The sequence below is a fragment of the Anopheles cruzii genome, chromosome 2 (assembly GCF_943734635.1).
Source record: "Anopheles cruzii chromosome 2, idAnoCruzAS_RS32_06, whole genome shotgun sequence".
Lineage (NCBI taxonomy): Eukaryota > Metazoa > Arthropoda > Insecta > Diptera > Culicidae > Anopheles > Anopheles cruzii.
In genome coordinates, this window is record NC_069144.1 from 19,540,369 (window position 1) to 19,553,096 (window position 12,728).

Below are 12,728 nucleotides of genomic sequence, written 5' to 3' on the forward strand. Positions count from 1 at the left end.
AGAATCTTATTTACTGTGTTACTTGTGACTCTATTTAACTCTATTCCGAAGAACACACACACCCACACAGTTTCGAGTTTTGAACCCTTTTAGTTTCTCACTCCTTGATCGCATGTAAAGTGTAGGCAAAGTTGTTGAACGGCACCCAGGTCCACTCGTTTTCCCAGAACTTCAAATAGTACGCACGGCGCTCGACCGTGCGACAATTGTAGCCCTCAAGCATGGCCTCTGCGTCTTCCTGGCTGATGAACTTGCTGTAATCGTGGGTTCCCCTCGGCAGAAGCCTCATAACGCGCTCGAGAATCACAACGGCCAGCAGCCAGCCCCACCACTGCTTACTCCAGGTCGTGATGAACACTGAACCGCCGGATTTCAGCACGGAAGCAATGTCTTTCAGCAGTTCGCTCTTGTCCACGACATGTTCGATCGTTTCCGACAGCACCACCACGTCGTACTTGGCGGAGTTGTCCCCGGCCGCATGTTGCTCCATCGATTCCACGAGAAAATGGCAGCGGTCCTTGAGTTCCGGCTGAGTTTCAGCGTGAGCTTTGGCTACCTCAATCAGATGCTCCGCGGGATCGATACCGACAACGGTTGCGTGCAACTTGGCGAGGGCTTCCGTGTAGATGCCACCGGCGCAACCAACATCCAGTATTTTCAGCCCTTCCAGCGCATCCGTCTTGAAGCGCTGTTTACGATCCATTTTTCCCGCACTGATGAGTCCTTCCACGACCAGCGGGACGCTGCAACACACGAAACAGACCCCAGTACTGGTTACCACGCCATGGCCGAAGGACATTTCACTGCCACTTACCGTAAATCGTTTAATTTGTGGAGCAGCATCATTGGTCCATCCAGGTTCCACCAGCGGCTGGCAAGCTGATCGAACGTTGCGACTTCGTCTGCCACTGTTCCACGCATCGAAAGGCCATCTACCAGGCTTAGAAATGCGACCGACAGCGCTCGGAAGCATTTGATCGCCATCGCTTGTAGAAAAGACCAACAAAGCTCGCAGATGACTGCTAGTTTCGAATCCATGACACGGTCCGATGGATTACGTCGTTCAGTTACGTTCGCTCACTAGGACTAGAAGGTCCTAATGGTGGCACACAACTGCTGTAGAAGCAGACGATCCGAACGGGTTTAAAAGTAGTTTCAACAAACCTTGAAAAGACCATAAAACGAGCCGCAGCAGTTCACGCAACTTGGGGCATAGCGTCTACCGTGCGAAAAAGGGTTCCATAAATGCAAACTTGAATCAATCGTATTCACGACGATCGCCTACAAACACGATCGATGCTAAATAATAAATTACAATATAAATGCATCATAAACACGCTTCGAATGGGTTACTTATCAGACAGTTTATTTAGCATTACATTCGGCACGATCCTCGGTTTAATCTTCCCACTCATCCAGTTTCAAATCCTGCACGATGTCCACTTGGTCCGTATCGTCGTCTCTCTCCAAAGGATACTCCACATTCGCTGTCGCCAATTTGTTTTGCTTCTTTTTCGAGGTTGTTCCATTGAGCTTCGACTTGCCCTTGCCAGCCACCTTGTCTTCCGCCGGATCATCCGCTTCACTGTCATCATCTTCCACCTCCATTTCGGACTCATCGTCACTGTCACCAGCTTCTTCGTCCCGCTTACCGAAGCCCAACTCGTCGTCCTCATCATCCTCGTCGTCGGACGGGAACAGCGTGACTGGGCCGTCCGCCCGCTTCGTCGTCCTCTTTTCGGGCCGCTTGACCGTCGGCAGCTTGTAGTCGCTGATCTTCTCCGAGTCGGTCGCCTGTCGCCGTTTCTCCGATTCGGCCACCTTCGCCACCGTCGCGTGGAACCGTGCCAGCGGGGTGCCCTCGGCGCGCACCATCTCTTCCCACGCCCGTATCCGCTCGGTGTCCTTGAGCGGAAGGTTCATCTGCTTGCGCCGCTTCTCCATGAACTCGTAGTTCTCCATCAGTTTGTCGCTCAGCTGCTTGATCTTGCGTGCGTACTTGTACTGCTTGGTGGTTTTGGCGTACTGGCGCAGCAGTAGTATGCTGGGCAGCACGATCTCCGGGTACGCCACCGACGCAGACTCGTTCGCCGCAAACTCCAGCACCAGTTCGTAGATCTGATCGAGCACCGCGTCCTTGTACGCGTTCTCCTGGATGTTGGCGGGCGAGAAGCGCAACAGGCAGGCCAAGTTGACCGGGCGCATCGACAGCTTCTTGTGTTGCTGGTTGAAGGTGTTCGACTTCAGCACCTCCACCAGGAATGGCAGCACCGGAATGAAGGTGCGCGTTTTTGCGCTCAGCTGCGTCAGCATACGGCAACAGTGAAAGCGCAGCGGGAAGTACTGCGCGGAAGGGATCAGTTTGATCACTCCGATCGTGATCGAGACGTACGGGTAGACGAGCGGTTCGAGGGTGTCACCGTGAGCGTGGGCAGCGCCCAGCACGTCGCCCCAAAGCTTGAGCGAGTTGATGTACTGCCAGTTGTAGATGTACCGGTAGCTGTCCTTTTTCTGCAGAATCACGGCGTTGCGCAGGTGGATCGCCAACTGGCGGATGTACAGAAACATGTGCTGATACGAGAGATTAAAGTTCAGCAGAAACATTTCCGTCAGCGAGCGGCGCATAAAGTTGATGTTCGGCAGCGTGTTCGGTGACACGAACTTGCTGTTCTTCACGTAAACCAGATACATGGCCTTCAGCACGTTACTCAGGTACCGCGACTGTTGTGCGTGCGTTATCTTCAGGATACACAGGAACGCGAGCACCCGAACCGTTTCCTCTTCGGCCGTGCCCCAGATGCCGATCAAGCGCTTCAGGATCGGCTTGGTGATGTGCTGGTAGCACACGAGGATCGACGAGAACTGGTGCAAATGCTTCAGCAACACCGTGGTAATGTGCGCAGAGGACACATTCTCGAGCAGATTGGTCAGATCGATCAGATACGCCCGCAGACAGCCGCGTACCTTGGTGAACCGCTTGTCACGCTTCAAGTCCTTAAACTGCCGGCTCTCGCTCACCCGCAGATAGCTCTTAATGGCCGGCCCCAGGTAAAGCACGCACGTTTGCACGATCGCATTGAACATGCCCGATCCATCGACTCGAAAGGGCGGGATTGTGGTCTTCTCGCCCGTCACCGTGTAGATCGCTGAGTTGAACGCCTTGCAGATGTTTCTGATCGGCTCCACCTGCTTCACCGGCAGCGTGGTCAGATCCGTGGTCCACGCTTTCAGCATCTTGAAATTGAGCTTCTTGCCCGGCGTCAGTTCCTCTCCGCTGCTTTTGCTCCGTTTTCCCTTAACGCCTTCCTCATCATCCTCTCCATCATCATCACTGCCATCATCATCATCACTGCCATCATCGTCGTCGTCAGGCTCAAAGTCGCTTTCGTCACTGGCCACCTCCAATTTGCTCGGTAGTTTGTGGACATTGTCCTCCTCATCTTCCAGTTCGTCTTCCGCCTCCTCCTCATCGTCGTCGTCAGTGCCGCTAAACTCCATCTCTCCGTCGTCGGCCATTTTACCAAACTTCAGCAGCTTTTCGTCGTTCTTTTTCAAAAACGCGTACAGCTCGGGGTCAGTTTGCCGGAGTTTCGCGAGCGCTGTTTTGTGATCTTTCTCCACTTGCGCCATACCGTTGCCTTCGTCGACGTCCGACCCATCGTCACTGTCTTCCGGCTCCATCTCCACGGCTTTGCGTTTTGGCTTCGGAACCAATTCCTTTTTCTGCTTTCTCTCCTTCGGTTCGGATTTTGGCGCCTCACCCGTTCCATTAGATTTCTGTTTGGGTTTGCTTTTCTTACCCTCTGCCGTAGTCGGTTCCGGAATGGCAACTTTTAGTTTCTTCCGCTTCTCGCCAACCTTAGATTTCACTGCTTTGCCGACCACCGTCTGTTGCTTTTTGGTTTCAACCTTCTCTTTTGTCACCTTCTTTTTCACTTTTTCGATGCCGTTCGCTTTGAGCTTGGTTTTTGGCTTGCAGTCCGGCTCTTCGTCGGCAACATCGGCATCCATGTTGTCGAAGAAGTTATCCAGCGACATGCTCTGGAAATCCTGCTTTTTCTTTGACTGTTTTACCTTCATTTTAGTGGTTCTAGTGAAGCAAACAACGGTGAAGGACAACAACACACGAACGCTTTACGGTTTAATTAAGGGATTTGATCAGGACCTCAGAACCGGCCGGCCCGATTTTGCACGTGTTTTGCGATTGGCTTTCGATGTTGTGACAGCTTCGAAGAGCCGTCAATTGGCAGTGTTGCCAAAAAAGCTGCCCTCGAGAACAACGAACTCTTAGTAGAGAATTAAATTTAAATAATATCTAATAGCACCATTCGACTCAGCGCATCAAAATACATCTAGAAAACGTAATAACCTCATCAGTCCGTTCTGCGATAAAACTGAGATAGATATGTAGTCTACGACGGAGTGAATGAATGGACTGAATCACGAGCCAGAATACAGCGCAAGCCGTCGGAGCAGCGATAAGGATATCCGACATGTGTGCTTTCCAGCATCCTGCGTACGATACAACGGCAGGGTACACAAGTATCCCGCCAATTGCCAAGGGATGGATAGATACGCTTTGCCAGACGAACTTGTATCGCTTTCGGATTTATTTGAATCATTCATGCGTTTTCTTGGCTTCTCGAGTTTGCTGTATTTTAACCCGGGGTTTCGATATATCACTTACCAAGCACGTTGCCTGCCCAGCTCCGGTGCTCTGTCTCAGTCCAACCATTCACTGATGTACGTGCAAAGCTTGGGTGTAACTTCTCCGCAGTCGGAGCAATTTTTTATCACCGGACAGATACCGCACGGTATCTGCACCAAACCGGGCGGTTCAAGCGGCGCCTCGATCGCACGGTAGAGAAACTTTCCATCGACCTGTGCAATCCGCTCGGCTTTCCCGTCGTACACCACCGTCTTGAGAATTGTTTCAAGGTCGTCCTCGTCGAGACTTATCTTGCTAATGCCGAGATCGGAGATAAACCGGTGAACGTCCGCCACGGAACACTCCGAGAGCTTCTGCACCGCTAGTGGGCCATCGGTAGACGTACGCGCTGAATCGCGCTTCATGCGCAGAAACCGAAGACACTGTTGGTTGAGCACATCGACGAACTCGGCCTCAAAGTCCTGATCCTGATACCAGGCACCGCCGGTGATGGATCGATCCGGTTCCAGGTTGTATAGCATGTACACTTTCTTTTTGCTTGCCTAAAACGATAACCGCGAGCTGTTTGGTCAGGTCACGACATGGGCCAGGGTTCACACTCGAGACTCACATTAACAGATTTCACCGCTTTTATCAACTTTTTGTTCTCCAACTGTTTCAGCACCTTCGTCAGCTGCGTCATGACCAAGTTCGATTTCACGCGAATATCCCGTATCCAGATGCCCTTGTTGCCACCCTCTTCCACGATATTGTAAATGACCCGTTCCTCATTGTCGATGTCCTTCGGAGCGTTCGACTTCTTGCCCGGATCCTTCAGGCGGTAGACCAGCGTGTTGCCTCGCTTCAGTATCTCCAGCACACCATCCACGAGCAGCTTGTTTACTGCCTGCAACCGTTCTTCCACCGCAACGGATTGCAGCGCTTCCGAAAGGTCATCGTTGGTAATGCCTTCCGGTTTATCTCTCACTAGCGCAATTATTTGAAAACCAACAGTGGCGATTTCGTCCATTGCCGGCAATATTTTGTGTTATGTTTTGGTCGCGCGCGTTTGACGTTTCACGGTTAATACGGCCATTGTTTACGTTTTAATCGAAATCGAAAGCCGGTCTCATTTGTTCTTGCTGAATTGTTGGAAATAAAGCCCATTAAACCACAAAAATGTTACCACAGCGGGGCTTCACATTGTTTAGAGTCACAGTTTCGAACGTATGGTAAGAAAAACGCGAATGCTTTCTCCATTGGACCAATGTTCTAGCGTGACGCAATCTATTGCTTTCAGCATAACTCGACCGCTTTCCTCTACTGCAGAAACCATACGAACACAGTACAGCAACGTAGATCAGCAGGAGGTGGAAAACCTTTCAAAACAGTCCAGCGAATGGTGGGACCCATGTGGTCCGATCCGGGGATTACACGCGATGAATGCGCTCCGAGTTCCGCTAATCCGGGACGGGCTGATCGCCACCGGGATCGTCGGTAAAGAGAGAATAAGCAAACCAAAGGTGCTGGAGAACGTCAACATCCTTGAGGTGGGCTGTGGAGGGGGAATTTTGAGCGAAGCGCTAGCCAGACTTCATGCCAAAGTTGTGGGCATTGATCCGAGCGAAAAGCTGATTTCGGTTGCCTGCGAACATGCTAAAGCCAGCGCAGTGTTGAGCCCAGACCGCATCCAGTATCACGTGGAAACGATAGAGCAGCATGCTTCGAAAAATCCAGAACGGTACGATGCAGTCGTTGCGTCGGAAGTGCTTGAACACGTTAGCGACAAAGTGCTGTTCATTGAGCAGTGTGTCGGTGCTTTGAAGCCCGGAGGATCCCTCTTCATTACGACGATAAACAAGACAGCGCCATCGTGGTTGGGAGCGATCGTAGCTGCGGAATATTTACTTCATTTGGTCCCTGAGGGCACCCATGATTGGGATAAATTTGTGTCCCCGGGTGACCTGCAGAGGATACTATCATGCTACAATTGCAACACCATTGTGGAGCATGGCATGTTCTACCAGTTCTGGGCGAACCAGTGGTGCTGGACAGGAAACACCGATATTAACTACGCCATTCAAGCAGTGAAGCTGGCAGAAACTTAACCATCCCAACATGATTTTGTAAGTCAGACCGAGCTAAGAGATCTTTGCCAATAAATATTTGTTGAGTGTTGTACATTTATTTCGAACGTTTTACGTTTAACGGTAACGGATGCTGCAGTCGCTTCCGGTTGCTGTCGTACTTCTTGTGCACCGATTTCATTACACTCGAGTAAAACTGGGCCATTTCCGCATCAGGTACATCCTTTTGCATTTTGCTATTCTTGATTGCCTCGGCACGCTCACGTTGCGCTGATTCTGCGCCGCTCTCTTGCTCTAGTATTCGCTCGATTTCCGGATTCATTCCGCCAAAACTGATCCGCCCTTCGATTAGATCCTCACATGGTACGTAGCTAGTTTCAATCACATATTTGCACGCTTCGTTCAACATTTTATCCGTTATTTCACTAGCATACAGCGCACTAGAGCGAAAGCAAAAGGGTATTTTAGTTTTCGATAGTCCTGTGCCCGTACTTACATCGTACTTACCGGCCTTTTGCATTGTCTGCTTCTCTGTCAAACTTTTCTTTCGTGCGGGACATGAATTTCATTTGCAAAATTGCTTTTGAAAGCTGCACTTTATTCGTTTTGTTCGACATTTTGCAACTAATTTGCGCTGGGCAATTTCTAGTTTCACCAAACCAGCATGGATATTTTGATGCTCATTCCAAACAAAACAAACAAGCTTTTGACAATTCAACTCACTTGTGAGAAGAACCGGTTCAGTTGGTCGGTGAACCGGTTCAGATTGTAAGGATAATAAATTTTTGATACGTACTTTTGCGTAAATCCTTTGCACTCTACACTTGTACGTTTACAAGAATATGTAAATGTGATTACTTTACTCGTCTACACTTTTAATCATTACGTATAAATTAGTTCAGCTTATGAATTTTAATTTGAACCGGTTGAACCGGTCAGTGTAACGGTCGTTGAAGCAGCTGTCAGCATAAGCAAAACAACAATCTGTCTCGGAAGAGCGAAAGTTATCGTCCAAATTATCGTCTGAAGGAATTTCATCTGGATTCCTATGCAGCGACCACTTATCGGATGCTAGTGCCGTTTCCGGTACTGCCGTGTTGCATGTGCAGTTGTTTTGTGTTGTTAAATCGTCGATAGTGTTAGCCGTGCGCTATGTTTGGCTTCAAGAAACCAGCGCCACCGAAGCGCGAACGAAAGCGCGATCCTTCAGAGGTAGGCTCGCCAGCGAAAGTGGCAGCTGTGGCTCTGTATTAGTCATCATCTACGTTTCTTTGTACTTTGTACCATTTTGCAGTTAGGATTATTTGGTTTATCGGACGACGTGAGTGGGCTCGGAACGGATGCAAACGACGGAAGTGATGACGATGACGACGCCCTGGAGGCCGAACTGGCTGCCATTACCGCGAGCATCGGTGGAGCTCGAAAGCCAAAGCCGGCACTGAAAGCAAAAGGAATTGTGGCCCCACAAGAGCTTGACGCTATGGTGGCTGCGAGTTTGCGTGATATTGGCAGCGATGACGAGGGCTCCGATGATGGGGACGATGATTCTGAGCTACTCAACGAGCTATCCACCATCACTGGCGGTGTGTCGCTTGATGTCGACGACGAGGATTCCGCCTCCGGCGAAGCACCCGCGGGCAAAAGTGGAATCGGTGAGCTGGTGTCGCTTATTAAATCGCGTATCAGCATGTACACTCAGGCGGAGGAAGGGGCCAAGAAAGCGGGTGATTCCGGCAAGGCACGGCGGTTCAATCGAGGATTGAAGACGCTCAAGGATCAGCTTCGATTGGCCGAAGCGGGCAAACATGTGGCCGAAAGTGACATTCCGCCAGAGGTTAGCGTACCGAAAGCGAGCTCCGGCCCCGTCCGTCCTGCACCACCGCCTCCTGTTGCGCCTGCGATAGCACAACCGGAACCGATGGACACAGCTGAAGCCGGCCCTTCAGACTCTCCCCCTCCGGTGCCCGTCCGGCGCCAAGCGAAACCGCCGCCGATACCTGCACCGATACTGGAAACTTCTTCCACTCCGGAGAACCCCAAGTTGCTTCTTCTCAATGAACGGAAACTGCAATACAAACAAGCGGCACTGACGGCCAAAAAAACAGGCGATAATGTTAAGGCACTGGCGTACGTGAAGGTGCTGAAACAGTTCGACGTGGTAATTCAAGCACTGGCGAACGGCGAAGAAGTGGATCTAAGCCGAATGCCACCGCCACCGGAAGCAGTGGAAACATCGATAGCCGCAACAAGCCCACCAACGGTGCCTTCCGGAAGCACGGCGAAACAGGAAGAAAAATTGCAGCAAGAAGCAGAAGTGCCTTCTCCATCAGTTCCTGTAGCGACCGTCGAACAGCCGGCGGAACAGGAAGAAGCCGACGACGATAGCGAGGAAAACCTTATCCAGGCCAACAGCGTGCTGGAAGCACTCGAGCAGCGGTTGGAGAAGTATAAGTCCGTCGAGCAGGCCGCAAAAGATGAGGGCAACAGTTCGAAAGCGCGTCGGATGGGACGTATTGTGAAGCAGTACCAAGATGCGCTAAAGCTACACAAGGCCGGCAAACCGATTCCGATCGATGAGCTACCGACGCCACCGGGATACGGGCCCATTCCGGTGGATGGTCCTCCGAAACCACCGGTGGCGGCGGCCCAGAGGGTAGCTCCAGCACCTCCTCCAAAACCGCGGGTACTACCGGTTGCGGCACCGGCGGAATCGTCCCCCGGAACGAGCAAAGCATCTCCGAAACCGGCCACTACCCTGTACGATAAACAGTTAACGGTGCTGTTCGAGCGGCAACAGGAGTACCGTCAGGCGGCGGTGGACGCAAAAAAAGCGGGAGAGTTGGACGAGGCGAAGGAATTTTTGCGCGTCTTCAAGGGACTGGAAAAGATGGCGGAAATAGCCCGGGCCGGTGGGCGGGTTGATCTGAGCACGATTCCGATTTCACCCGGCAAACGAAACGCGCTCGAGGCATCGTTTACCATCGTCAACACGGAGGACTGCGATCAGCCGGAGACACCCGAGCAAGACGTGGACGGTGAGACACGGATCCGGCTCGAGGAGCAGCTGTCGAAGCAGCTGATCTTGTGTCGCAATACACGGGACCACCATCGGGCCATCGGGGACATTGCGGGGATGAACAAGTTCGAAAATCTCGCCCTCAACGTGCAGAAGGATCTGGACCTCGTACGGTTGGGGCACCGGCGGGGTCTGCCGTTACCCAAGTTTCACTACGAAAAGCTGCAGTTTAACGTGGTGAAGTGTAACACGGATCTGTCCGACAATGAGATTGAGATCAGTGTGGTGCGTGGCATCAATTACAATGTGCCCAACCCGAAGGAAGTAGATACTTATGTCAAATTTGAGTTCCCGTATCCGCAGGTATGTTTATATATATTGTTTCAACTACGCACAACGCCTCTTTAAGTATTTTACTTTATCTATTATCGTAGATATTTTTGTAACTTTGTAACAATTCAAGACAGTTTGCATTATATTGTTAATGTCAAAAATAACTGTACATTTGTAGAAAATTGCAACCATCTCTAAAACACATAGCACAGGATAGTGTTGTTGTTGACCGTTTAACGCAAACCTTTTTTACAGGAGGACCCCCTGAAGGGTAGAACGAACCTGGTGAGGGACACCCACAGCCCGGAGTATAACTATACGCAGACGATCGAGATACAGCGCAGTCAGCGGAACTGCCAGCGAATATTTAAACGCCATGCACTGAAGTGTGAAGTCTATTCTAAAGGGTAAGAGCCGCCGGGTTTTGTTGTTTCCCCCGGTGGGAGTGCCTTCACCGTAGTACCCCGAGTCCCCCGATTCCCTGCCGTATCTAACATACGTAGATCATTCCGTCCCCAAAACGCTTCCCCTTTCTTGCGGTAGGATTAGAGGGCGCATAAAGGCTTCCCACGTTTTCCCATCCCATTGTCCTCCGTCGGAGCAAATGCATGACTATTACAAAAAAGCGAATGTTTCCGTTTTTGTTTTCCTCTATTGCTGTAGTCGTAGTCGTAGGATCCCCGTTTTTTCCCACAGTTCCTATTCAACTAGCTTCGAGCGTTTCGCTGCGAAGCGCTATTGTCATTTTGCGGAAGCTTTTTTCATTTTTTCTTCTCTCCTAACCCACTTTTGACCGTTTGACCACATGCGCTCGGCGCTCGCTCGTGTAACTTTCCCGTAACGCGCTGCGTGCCCATGAACGCGTATGCATGTGTGTTCGTTCCATATAGCTGCTGCTGCCACGGTGCATCAAATGGACTTTTCTCCTGTTTCAGTGGCTTCCTCCGCGCGGACGTGCTGATTGGTACGGTGACGATCAAGCTGCAGCCGTTGGAGACACAGATCGAAATTCACGATTCATTTCCGGTGAGTAAACCCCGAGCGGCAGTTTATGTCCCACATTTCGCCCCGATTGTTACCCGTTTGTCCTTTGCTCTCGGTTCCGCCGCAGCTCATGGACGGACGACGCACCGTCGGTGGGAAGCTGGAGGTCAAAGTGCGTGTCCGTAATCCCATCCTTACCAAGCAAATCGAGCAGATTAACGAACGGTGGGTGGTGTTCGATTCGTAGACACTCATTTCCGCTCACCGTTCTCGCCCACTTCCGCCCTGGGGACGTTGGGGAAGGCAATGACGACGACGGCGGCGGCGGCGGCATAGTGAAGTGCGTTCGTTACGGAAAATGCAAGCTCACGAACGCGAACGGCAATCGTGGCTGAATAAATTAAATAACACACACACACACACGGGCCTCCGTCCCCGGTGGTCGCGTGGCGTGTGAGGCGCCGTGTTTGGGCTGAACGACTCGATGTTAGAATGTGATATTTCCAAAACCGTTTCCCTGTGTCGCGTCCGATCGAGCGCCTTAACGGGGCACGTCACGGTGCGGTGCCCGGAAGTGCTTCTATCGGAAGCGAAGGTCGCATGTATAGGAACAATGGCGACACAATCATGAAGGATCAGGTAATTGCAGTAATGCGTTAGGCGCTTTTGAGTTGGTGTATTTTTTTGCTCTTTCTTAACATATCGCCGCAAAATTCAAACACGTAGTCGGGAACCACAATGTTCTGAAAATGCTAAAGACAGTGAATGCAACACACGCTTAATGTTGATCTAGTTTCGTAGACTGTACGTCCTAAAAAAAGGCTTCAAGGAAGGAATCGTCAATATCAAGTCAAAAAAGGACAAAGACGAAGTATCTCAGTGCACGACGATACGGTGTACGACAGTGAGAGAGTGAGTCGTACAACAAACAATACTGTGAAACCAATGGCGTAGATAATAAATAAAAAAGGAATCTTTTAAAATGAATGTTCAAAGTGCTGAGTAAATGATGTTCTTTAACTGTGGTTTGTTTATCCGAAAATGCTTTTGTTACTAACACAAATGGTAAGCAAATTTCAACCTGCCAAAACAGTGTAACTATAAATACAGATACAAATTAATGTTCGTATAACTCACCAACCACAAAACGGAATGAAATGGGTCGTTCCTTGAAATCTCGGCGAACTTCTCGGTGCTGTGACAAAACCAAGCAGAAGTAAATAACATCTCTTGTTTATTTTTTGCTTCAACGTACAAACAATTCAACAAAATATTTACAATTCCATAACGCGAAAACGAAAAAAATCAATCAGGAAGGGAACCGAAGCAGCACAACGATACGGGACATACGGCACTCGGCGTACGACATAGATAAATCACGGGACTAAGTTACATAAGGCGTAACGAGAAACGCACAAGAAAACATGCAAATGTGTGTCTTTCGGCAATGGTTGTTGGAACGGGTCCTTGGCCTGGTTTAAATTGCCCGCTGGATTATTTTTCGGATTACAATAGCCCGCCAAATTGCTCGCAACAAACGGATATCGTATTACTCCCGAACGTCAGCTGCGAGCGGTTCTCATGCTGGGTCGCACTATTCACATCCGGGAAGCGTCGCACTGCACGGTGATGCTTTAAAACAGTCGTTCACATTTCCAGT

General features: G+C 50.4%; 6 protein-coding genes across 6 annotated transcripts; 2 read left to right on the forward strand and 4 right to left on the reverse strand.

The window, feature by feature from the left end:
- Window positions 1-97: 97 nt before the first annotated feature.
- Window positions 98-1,038, reverse strand: LOC128278611 (ubiquinone biosynthesis O-methyltransferase-like). Its single transcript, XM_053017342.1, has 2 exons — window positions 815-1,038; window positions 98-743 (listed from the first exon to the last, which is right to left on the reverse strand). The coding sequence occupies exons 1-2, from the start codon at window positions 1,036-1,038 to the stop codon at window positions 98-100; spliced, it is 870 nt and encodes a 289-aa protein (XP_052873302.1).
- A 320-nt stretch (window positions 1,039-1,358) lies between these two features.
- LOC128268291 (nucleolar complex protein 2 homolog) lies at window positions 1,359-4,080 on the reverse strand. The gene has a single exon (XM_053005343.1). It carries the CDS (start codon window positions 4,078-4,080, stop codon window positions 1,399-1,401), a length of 2,682 nt encoding a protein of 893 aa, XP_052861303.1. The 3' UTR covers window positions 1,359-1,398.
- Window positions 4,081-4,689: 609 nt separating this feature from the next.
- Window positions 4,690-5,678, reverse strand: LOC128268293 (probable DNA-directed RNA polymerase III subunit RPC6). The gene is made up of 2 exons (XM_053005345.1): window positions 5,280-5,678; window positions 4,690-5,211 (listed from the first exon to the last, which is right to left on the reverse strand). Exons 1-2 carry the CDS (start codon window positions 5,676-5,678, stop codon window positions 4,723-4,725), a joined length of 888 nt encoding a protein of 295 aa, XP_052861305.1. The 3' UTR covers window positions 4,690-4,722.
- Window positions 5,679-5,750: 72 nt separating this feature from the next.
- Window positions 5,751-6,822, forward strand: LOC128268295 (ubiquinone biosynthesis O-methyltransferase, mitochondrial-like). Its single transcript, XM_053005346.1, has 2 exons — window positions 5,751-5,880; window positions 5,949-6,822. The coding sequence occupies exons 1-2, from the start codon at window positions 5,828-5,830 to the stop codon at window positions 6,754-6,756; spliced, it is 861 nt and encodes a 286-aa protein (XP_052861306.1). The 5' UTR covers window positions 5,751-5,827; the 3' UTR covers window positions 6,757-6,822.
- A 2-nt stretch (window positions 6,823-6,824) lies between these two features.
- LOC128268296 (M-phase phosphoprotein 6) lies at window positions 6,825-7,383 on the reverse strand. Its single transcript, XM_053005347.1, has 2 exons — window positions 7,243-7,383; window positions 6,825-7,175 (listed from the first exon to the last, which is right to left on the reverse strand). The coding sequence occupies exons 1-2, from the start codon at window positions 7,350-7,352 to the stop codon at window positions 6,833-6,835; spliced, it is 453 nt and encodes a 150-aa protein (XP_052861307.1). The 5' UTR covers window positions 7,353-7,383; the 3' UTR covers window positions 6,825-6,832.
- A 382-nt stretch (window positions 7,384-7,765) lies between these two features.
- Window positions 7,766-11,923, forward strand: LOC128277541 (coiled-coil and C2 domain-containing protein 1-like). The gene is made up of 5 exons (XM_053016013.1): window positions 7,766-7,947; window positions 8,030-10,114; window positions 10,340-10,491; window positions 11,020-11,110; window positions 11,196-11,923. The coding sequence occupies exons 1-5, from the start codon at window positions 7,888-7,890 to the stop codon at window positions 11,313-11,315; spliced, it is 2,508 nt and encodes an 835-aa protein (XP_052871973.1). The 5' UTR covers window positions 7,766-7,887; the 3' UTR covers window positions 11,316-11,923.
- Window positions 11,924-12,728: the final 805 nt, after the last annotated feature.